Below are 10,683 nucleotides of genomic sequence, written 5' to 3' on the forward strand. Positions count from 1 at the left end.
AGAAGATATATCTGAATTAAAAACCATACGTATGCAAGTGTCATGCGGTATGAATATTTATCACCTAAATCTTAGTGAACGTTTTTCTTTCAATGCTGTTCTGTTTAGATAAAACATTTATTCCATCATTTGTTTTGCACATAAGAGGAAAATAATAAAGCTGTGTTTTAATTGCTTTATTGAATCTCTGAGACTACAATCACTACCTAGAATTTTGATAAATATTCTCCTTGAGCTTATTCGTCCACATTTATACGAGCATTACCGTAAGTTATCACCATCTCTTTTGCTAGACCTTCTTTTGTTCACTTAAAGATGGCGGTGTGCAGTGATCGTGGACCAACTGATAAAGACATGATTCCTCTACTTTTCACTTTTACATTCACTTTGAATGCTCTCTTAGACCTAAAAAAAAAAATAGATCGCGTTCTTTTTAGAGATTGCTTAAAATAGAATCGTTAAGAATATTTCGAAGCAAAATAATTTGAATTATCGCTATCACATTTTGCTTACTCAGGGAGTAAACCTACAAGCTACTTTGTTGTTGATGTTGTTGTTTGTGGGGTGGGGCGCGGGGGGGGGGGGGGGGGGGGGGGGGGAGGGGGGGGAGGGCGTAGGAAAGCCCTATGGAAAAGCCTAAAAAAATTCTGGCAAAGATGTTTCGCGTTGAGTTCAATTTACAAGAACTTTAGGATAGGATATTTATGATTTATTTTTCAGAATGAAAAAGTAAAAAATAAATAATGTGTGTGTTAAGCAGTACAGAACAATTATTTCTGATAAAATATAGCGTATCTTATTTTAATTTTCGTTGATGAAACAACGCTCTATTTGACCATAGATTTTAGCAAGCGCCAAAAGTAAGTGGAAGGTCGGATCACGCCTTTTTTTTTTTTTTTTTTTTTTTTTTTTTTTTTTTTTACAAACTATGAATATATTCAACAACATTATAGAAAATGCGTAATTGAATCATGTGTTTTCCTATATGTTGATTGTTATGCTGAAAACATGAATGGTAGATTATAATATATTACATTGGGACTTCAAATTTGTCTGTCTGGTGCCTACAACATTTTCATCTCTTTATTCCATGAACTGTAAGTAAGTCTTTTATAAGGCTGATTTGGCAGAAGCATGAGATAATTTGTGACAAGCTGAAATATATCTTTCTTCAGTAATAAAATGCATTTAACAGAAAGACATAAGTAAAAGAAGTAAGGCAAATTAGGATAATTATTTTATATTGTAGTAATATTATCATGAAATTTTATTCCTGAACTTATTTTCATCATCTTTCTTTCAGGATATAATTATGCCATTTCTTTTGTATATATTTTTTTCCTTTTTCTTTGCTTATTCATATTCATAATACTAATGATGATACTATAGAAAAAGTTGAAATACTGATAAGCAACAATAAATGATGCAAGTCAATGTAAATTCAAATCTCTCTCTCTGATCTAAAAAACTACTGATGCTAGAGGGCTGCAAATTGGTTGGTATGTTGATCATTCACCTCCAATCATCTAAATTGCCAAATTTCAACCCTCTAGCCTCAGTAGAGTTTGTTTTATTTAAGGTTAAATTTAGCCATGGAACGTGTGTCTGGCACCGCCGACGCATCTGAGGAGCAACTGAGCGCTACCCGGTCGTGACTGAGATTTTCATATTACAGCACATCGAGAATCGCATACTGCATTGTACGCTGTACAGAAAACTCGATTGCGCCGAAGAAACTTCAGCTCATTATTTACTTGTTTTTTATAAGCTCCTCTTTTCCTTTTCTCGCTTTTATCTATATACTTATTAATTCGTTTATCTAGAATATAATTGCCTCTCACAACTATCTTCATACAGAAAAACAACTACAGATTAAACGAAAAATCGCCAAATATCACATGTGCCTTACCTATTTAGAATAACAATGACCTTTGTCAGATCTGGATTCTGAAAAGCTGTGGCTTCGAGTCCTTGTGGGTCCTGGGAAATCATATGTATTCTTAGTGCCCCTTCTTTGACGAATTTGGAGAAGTGACCCATTGCGTAGAACATCGGGTTCTTGTAAAATTCGTCTGATGTCTGAAATATAATAGAGAGAATTGGATTTTAGGGAATATTTTCCATGTGAATTTTTGGTAAACTACTTATGTATGTTTGTATGCCTCTGGTTGTAACACTGGTGTCCTATATGGCCTACCAAAAGTCGCCGAGTATTAAAAGAAGCGAGACTTATAAGACATAATTATTGTTTTATTATTCTTACAGATTTAGGAGGAAGAATCGATATCTTTCTGTTAGCACTCCGAATTCCGATCCACTTGCGTTAATATAAGAGTTTATATTGTTTGTTTTTTGTATGGTGTTTTCACGTTGAATGGAACCAGTGGTTATTCAGCAACGGGACCTACGGCTTTACGTGATTTCCGAACCACGTCGAGAATGAACTTCTATCACCAGAAATACACATCTCTGACTCCTCAATGGAAATACAAGAGTTTAGGTCCACCCCTAAGCTTTGCTTTTTCACAGAGTTGGATATGAATAATGAATGTGATCACTGAGCATGCGAAATAAATTTCCCTGTGATTCTTCTCTAGAACATAGAATTATTCTTGAATTCATCCCATTTTAAGGTTCATAAATAAGCATTCCATGCCATTTCTCTTAAAGTTTCGCTTTTACTCGTATATATCAGAGTGTCATAAACAGTTGAGTCTGTCTATTGTTCTTTACCTAATCAAAGCAATAAAAGAAGTAAGAGTTGCTTCTTATTCATTAAGAAGCCAAAGTAACAATAATAAAAAAAATAGGATCCATTTATTATCGCTTACTTAGTCAAGGTTATAAAAGCGACAGGAGCTGGTTAATGCCGCTACTTGATCAAAGTATTTACAAAAATAGGAGCTGTTTATTTTCCATGACTCTTACTTCAACAAAGTGTCATTTGTAACTGGAACTGGTTATTGCACCTTACTTAATCAAACTAGGATCAGAATAGGAGCTGTTTTTTTTTCTCTTTATCAAGGGGGGACAAGAAATATGAGCTTTTTTTCTTTTTTGCCCTTTACCTGATCAACGTGGCTAAGAAACTAAGAACTGTTTTCTGTTTTCTACCAAATAGAAGTTCACAAAAAAATGAAACCTTGTTAATGTCCTTTTCCTGATCAACGTGGCTAAAGAAATAAGAAGTGTTTTCTGTTTACTACCAAATAGAAGTTCACAAAAAAATGCAACCTGATTAATTTCCTTTACCTGATCAACGTGGCTAAAGAAATAAGAACTGTTTCCTGTTCTCTACCCAATGAAAGTCCACAAAAAATGAGACCTGATTAATGTCCTTTACCTGATCAACGTGGCTAAGGAAATAAGAACTGTTTTCTGTTCTCTACCAAATGAAAGTCCGCAAAAAATGAAACCTGATTAATGTCCTTTACCTGATCAACATGGCTAAGGAAATAAGAACTGTTTTCTGTTCTCTACCAAATGAAAGTCCGCAAAAAATGAAAACTGATTAATGTCCTTTACCTGATCAACGTGGCTAAAGAAATAAGAACTGTTTTCTGTTCTCTACCCAATGAAAACCTGATTAATGTCCTTTACCTGATCAAAGTAACAAAGGCAATAACTGTTCTGTGTCCTTTACCTTATTGACAATGATTGGGGAGTCGACGAAATTTTCACTCCAGTTGGGACCACCTCCAGTGTCGAGGGCTATGTTCCAGTCGGTCCAACCTGTCACCCAGTGGTTCATGTCCTGGTGATGGGTTAAGATACAGGGTTAGTCAGCAAGTTATGTAGTAGTAGTCTGTATTGTTATTATCAATAATGGTGTTATTTTATTTGCACTGTAATATAAAAGCATGTTATTATGTTTTTTCTGTAAATAGAAACTTCTGGTATATCAAAGTATTATTATTATTATTATTATTATTATTATTATTATTATTATTATTATTATTATTATTATTATTATTATTATAGTAGGATGAGTCTTGAAATGGGGAAACAGATCCACATTTATGTATATATCCATATATTTAAAGATAAATCTGTACAGATTTATCTTTTAATATTTGTTCATTTACATGTTTGGTTTCTCAATATGATTTTTATTATTGATTATTATTATTATGATTATTTATTATTATTATTATTATTATTATTATTATTATTATTATATTATTATTATTATTATTATCTCTTAGCCAAACGATCATGGCTTCGATCGTGATTTGAGGTAGGAATGTATCTCAATATTTTGCGTGTTACTGTCTGCTGATTTCTTTTACTGTAATAACTGATCATACGTGAATCCGGAAAGGCTGAAGACGAGAGCTGTGCAGACTCTTGAAAGCTCTCAGGTAAATAATTGTTTACTCAGACTTTCCTGCAACATCACCAGTAAACAACTGAGTGTTTCCATTTCTAGATTATTGCAGTTCTTTCTGTTGTGTATTTTTTTTCTTCCATTTCTATATTACTGTTGATCTTTTGGTTGTGCAATTTTTAAAACTGTTGTGATTCCATTTCTAGATTATTGTTGTTTTTGTTGTTGTTGTTGTGCAGTTTTTAAAAATTTTGTGCTTCAATTCCTAGATTACTGTTGTCCTTTTTGTTGTGCAGTTTTTAATGTCGTTTTGCTTCCATCTATATTTCTACTTTTTCGTATTCCCGAAATATCATAAATCGTGATATTTTTATTTTATCACAAGTAGACATTTGTTGATGTAGTTTCTTCATTATCGTTTAATTCATTGTTTTTCTACGAGAACTACTTTTATAATCCCTGTCATTTTTGCAATATCGCCTTATCCACAACCATTATTTAGCATGGAACACTTCCTAAAATACTTACGACAATAATATCGTGAGCATAACTTTCCAGCCTCTCCCAAGATCCAAGCATGATTGGCTTCTTGTATATTCCATTGCCTGGAATAAAAAAAAAACAAAAACGAAGAATTGCTTCATCTTTGATAGTTTAGAAATTTAGAAAATAGTCAACCTTTTGAGGATCCGATTCATTAAATGTACTATTTGATCTAAAAGCGTCACTGGTTTCGTATTTTGGAAGACAGAAGAAGAAAGTGATTTCATGGTATTCTTAGCACTACTATGGTGATACTTGGACTTCCTGTATATATATATATATACTATATTATATATATATATATATATATATTATATAGATATTATATATATATATATATATATATATATATATATATAAAACACACACAGGAAGTCCAGTAAAATATATATATATATATATATATATATATAATATATATATATTATATACATATATCTATATATATACTTATATATATATATATATATATATATATACTATATATATATAGATACATAAGGAAGTCAAGTATCAACCATAGTAGTGCTATAAAGAATACCATGAAATCACTTTCTTCTTCTGTCTTCCAAATACGAAACCAGTGACGATTTTAGATCAAATAGTACATTTAATGAATCGGATACTCAAAAGGTTGAATATTTTCTCTAATTTCATGTACTTATACTATATATATTATATATATATATATATATATATATATATATATATATAGATATATATTTTTGTTGTGTGTGTGTGTGTGTGTGTGTGTGTGTGTGTGTATGTGTATTAAATATATATATATATATATATATATATATATATATATATATATATATGTATATATATATATATATATATATATATATATATATATATAATTGATTGGCTACGTGTATGCATTGAGAAAAATAAAGACTTGAAGAATTTGCTATGGTTTCACAATGCGCGCTGGATACTCCCATGGGCACAAAATCATCCAATACCTTCACAGGCTTCAGTCCCCAGAATGAAATAGTCCGGATACAGTTCATGGGTACTAGTTAGGCGTCCGGGTTCGAAATACTGATCCATATACCAATGTAAAGCAATCCCGTCGACATACTGGGCCGCAATTGGATCGTTGAGAACCTGGTGATAAGGGCGAAAGGAAATTAAAGATATGATTTTGCCCGACTTCACTAAATGATATACAGTTGTTTATGCTTCCAGGAAATTGACTTTGGAGACTTTTAAAGCAAAAGACCCTTGCTTGCGGCCGTTCCTTTTAGCACATGGCCACTAAACCTCAAGGAAAGTTGGGTTTAGGACACATACTGCCCAAGACATTTGTCCACAGGCACCTAAAACACTTGAAAAACGTGGAGCATGTTCGGCCTAGTACGTATAAACCGATATCCCGCCGCAAGATAGTTACCCATTTGCAAACTTAAGGAAATTGTCAGAGCTTAAGTGTTATCTATTAATGACCTTTATAGATTTTAGAATGATAGAAATATTACTTCATCCTGTCATCCTGTTTCAGTGATTGATTGAATAGCATAGAATTCTGACTTATCATTATTTGAATACTTGACATGAAATTTAGGACGGTTCATTCGAAATTTTGATATTTATTAATATCTTCTGTTGTCGGCAAAGGTCAATATTACCTTCTAAGCCTCACCTCTTATTCAAGCCTCGACACGATAAGGCATTTGGTTGCCTGTGCAAGTACTCTTTGCAACAAAACAAAAAACAGATAAATAAATAAAATCTAACGCACGGTTTGAGCCCACTCAGGCAAATCGAGCCTTTGGTCATCCATGATCATAAGCACAACATCTCCGTAGCCATTGGCTTCCAAGGTCGGTCCCAGGTTCTCGGCGATCCACTTTCTCTGCTGATCGGCAGTCCACCCCATGCAGTTGAAGAAGAACCCGGGCACATATCCATTTCTAGGCTCGTTCTGCGCAGTGAGACCCCAGATGGAGACGTTGTTTGCCGAGTAACTGTCCAGGAACCTGAGTAAGTGAATGGCAGAGTCTCTGTCAGAACGAGAATGCTGGAAGTAGGTCGTAATTTGATTTTTTCCACATAGGCCTACCTAAGGATTATGTCCCGCTCGTCATGCTGTTTGTAGTCCTAGATTAATCATGCATAAAGATTCGGCGATCTTCAGTCCATAAATGCACAAATAGATCAAATCTATATATAGTAAATAATATAATATATGTGTGTGTGTGTGTGTGCGTGCGTGTGCGTGTGTGTGTGTATGTGTATGTACGTGTATATACATGCCCATATCTATATATATATATATATATATATAATATATATATATATATATATATATTAATGTATATATATATATATAATAATATATTATATATATAGTATATATATATATATTATATTATTATTATATATATATAATATATATATATGTGTGTGTGTGTGTGGTGTGTGTGTGTGTTATATATCTTTATATTATATATGTATATGTATCCATATAAATATATAGTAAATATAATATAATATTATAGTATATATATAATATAATATAATATATACGTATATATACTGAAATAGATGAAGGCAGGCAGGAAAACACACAGGAATTTGACATTATGACAGTTTCGCAATACATTATCGCATCCTCAAGTAATTCTACAATAGATATAAAGAAATAATAGTTGAAAATTATCAAAAAATGATAAAATTAAAAGTAATTGTTATCTATAACTATAATTTTTCAAAAGTTTTTAAAAATCATTTTATATACATCTATTGTAGAATTCCTTGAGGATGCAATAATGTATTGCGAAACGTCGGAATAAATCATGCCTTAATGTCAAATTCTTGTGTGTTTCCTGCCTTCCTTCATCTACTCAGTGTGACTCTGCTAAGTGGTCCCTGCTGATTTTCTGGTTATATATACTATATATATATATATATATATATATATATATATATATATATATATATATATTATATATATATATATATATATAGTATTGTGTGTGGGGGGGGCTGTATATACAGGACATAGATTTGAGTGTTTAAGTACTTACGTCTTACCATACGGTAAAACAATTTCAAAGAAAATCAAAGTTACTTTGCGCAGTTGCGTGAAAGTGCCCGCCGAAATCCCTATGAAACCGCTCAATCATCCGACAGTTTTACTTCGTAGAACTTACGCCAAATCTACTACTTTATGAAGCAAACCGGCTGTTGTGCCAGCCTTTCGTATTGATGGTGGCAATGCCTTCACGTCTCGTGTATTGCTAGACCCTTTATCTGATTTTCCTCTTGGTCCATCTTTATTTAAATTTTTTTTCAGCCTTCCCTATTTTTCTCCTCTTTTCTACCCTTTTTACTGTTTTCTCGGATCTTCTCTACTTTTCCAATCTCTTCATTAAATCAACCTAGGTTCTATAGTAGATTCACATCAACCATGCATCTGATGTCTAGGCCAGTCCCTTACGACGCTCCTGATTGACTTTTGATAAGCCAATCACAGGGCTGGAAACTCCCAGTCTCTCTCAAGAGTTCACATGGGTAGGATCTGTGTTCCATCTCTCCTGAGGGATACATCTGTCAAAATTATCCCTCAGGAGAGGTGGAACATAGATCCTACCTATGCGAACTCTCGAGAGAGACTGGGAGTTTCCAGCCCTGTGATTGGCTTATCAAAAGTCAATCAGGAGCGTCGTAAGGGACTTGCCTAGACATCAGATGCACGCTTGATATGAATCTACTATAGTACTGAAATATGTGTTTATGTAACTATATAACTATAGTGATCATTTTAGCATATTGTTTATATCTCATCCTTTTAAGTTACTCTCTGTCCTAATTATATATATCTCCCTTATTAATAAAATCCGAGTGGATCTTTCTTGTTTATCCGCCCTGGGATAGGTGGTGGGGGATCGGGAGGATAGGTGAGATATGGATCATCCACCCTCCTCCTGCAAACCTGTTTGTCCGCCCCTGGTGAGGCGGGGTAGGGTAGGTGACTGTCGAGTCCCTGCGCAGCGTAACACGTGCCATTAAGCTCGTTTCATCAAATATTCCTCAAAACAATTCAAACCTTCCTTAACAATATTTCTCACTGACTAATGTCCTTCTCCACCAGAAAAATTGTATTCACAACCGAAATATCCAATCCAATAAGAAAATGATGTTCATGACCATTGATATTGTACGCAGGTCGCTCGTCCTAACCAATTACCCACTCAATCAATCAATTAGTGATTTCATCGAAATTTGTTCCTCCCCAACCCTGGATCATTAATTCGTAATTATTAGCATTAATTATTATTATTGATATTATTGTTATTATCATCACATAGTAGATGAAACCTATTCACATGAAACAAGCACATCAAAGAGGCCATTGACTTGAAACTCAAATTTCCAAAGTATGTTGGTTTCAACCTCCCACCACAGACCCCACACCGCAGCAGTAACTGATCACGCTGCAGAACCAGAGATTTGTTATCGACCCGTGGGGGACGCGAACCCGCGACATCTAAGTGGTATTCCACGACACTAATCACTATACCAGCTCTCCTGGCGATCATTTTTAAAGCTAACAAATTCACCTGGTACCATGAGACCATTTATCCCCATTATCCTCCTTGCACTGACGTTCGCTGCTCATTAACATTTCCCGCTTATTCGCCAGGTTTCATAAGTGCTCATTACTATTGGCTTTCAACATCTTATGAATATTAAGAGTCCCACTTCGACCTCCTTACTACAGTTATCCTCGAAGCTCATTCGTCCGTAATACAGAATTAGTGAAGCGCTACCATTCTGCTCCATGAAGCTAGTTGCTCTCACAGTTCCCTATTTTTTCCACGCCAACTCATATTTTGGTTTATGTATAAGTGTGCGTCTTGTATACCTGCATACATAGGTCTAGGCATGTACGATATATACTGATATGAATGACACTACCAAATATGAAATTTGTTTATCGAAAAGGCATAAAAATCCACTGCGCCCAAATTGTTTGAGTTTAAAGATATTCATCTGAAAAGAGAAATTGAAGAATTTGAAGGCAAAACAGTTGAAAAGCTTTTTTTTGGCTAAATTTTTCTCGGCCTTATTATATCAACTCTTATAAATTTTTTCTGGCAGAATTCCGACATGATCCTGTCCTCTTGCAATAGCGATTTTTTTGTTCATATTTATTTGCAACTTTCTTCACTTCTTGATCTTGTAGGTGATTTGACCCTATGTATTTGTTCTTCCTTCGCTTTTCATCCAGCCTCTGTTTTTGGATCTAATCTGAAATTCCTCTTCCCTCTCCATCTCTTCATCTCGTATGAGAGAGTATCCCTGAATCAGAATCCTATAATGTAACCAAGTACAGTGCCTCAAAGGTAGTTTCCACCATAAGTCAATTACTCTAGGGAGGTGGCAGAGCAGTGCCAGACCAGAGGCTCCAAGGTTGGGTCAAGTTAAGTAAGGTTAGGATGTAATAAGTTCTAGGTATAATAACCCTTTATAAAATTTGTCTTCACTGTTAGATCGAATGAGATTCACTTGTTTATTTCTGATAACAGTTTGACTGTTCAGGTTAGGGTGTTCCCATCTCGTTTCTAGGCATCAAACAGTTCAGTTATTCAACCTAATCATCTCAGAATTGAACCAACGGCAAATGGTGTAATCTGTGACGGAGGATTCATTCATTTCTTACGTAGCAGGGATCGACGACTCGACGTAGGTGTAGTGCCATTAATGATTACAAATTTATCACAAGGGCTTTATCTTACTTACATGAACCAGTTGAGCTTCAGTTCAACGGGAACCATTCTCGCTTCTTACGACTTCCCAAA

The 10,683-nt window shown here is 34.2% G+C and overlaps 1 protein-coding gene across 1 annotated transcript in view; it reads right to left on the reverse strand.

Annotated features, from left to right (window-relative positions):
* Nucleotides 1-254: 254 nt before the first annotated feature.
* The window catches only part of LOC135226190 (lysosomal acid glucosylceramidase-like), a 32,284-nt gene continuing 21,855 nt past the window's right edge, over nt 255-10,683 (reverse strand). The window contains exons 8-13 of the mRNA XM_064265634.1: nt 6,618-6,855; nt 5,839-5,983; nt 4,856-4,932; nt 3,644-3,754; nt 1,910-2,079; nt 255-405 (exon numbers count right to left, since the gene is read on the reverse strand). Of these exons, the coding sequence (XP_064121704.1) occupies nt 306-405; nt 1,910-2,079; nt 3,644-3,754; nt 4,856-4,932; nt 5,839-5,983; nt 6,618-6,855 (841 nt within the window). The 3' untranslated portion in view covers nt 255-305. The remainder of the gene's footprint in view (nt 406-1,909; nt 2,080-3,643; nt 3,755-4,855; nt 4,933-5,838; nt 5,984-6,617; nt 6,856-10,683) is intronic.

The sequence above is a fragment of the Macrobrachium nipponense genome, chromosome 14 (assembly GCF_015104395.2).
Source record: "Macrobrachium nipponense isolate FS-2020 chromosome 14, ASM1510439v2, whole genome shotgun sequence".
Lineage (NCBI taxonomy): Eukaryota > Metazoa > Arthropoda > Malacostraca > Decapoda > Palaemonidae > Macrobrachium > Macrobrachium nipponense.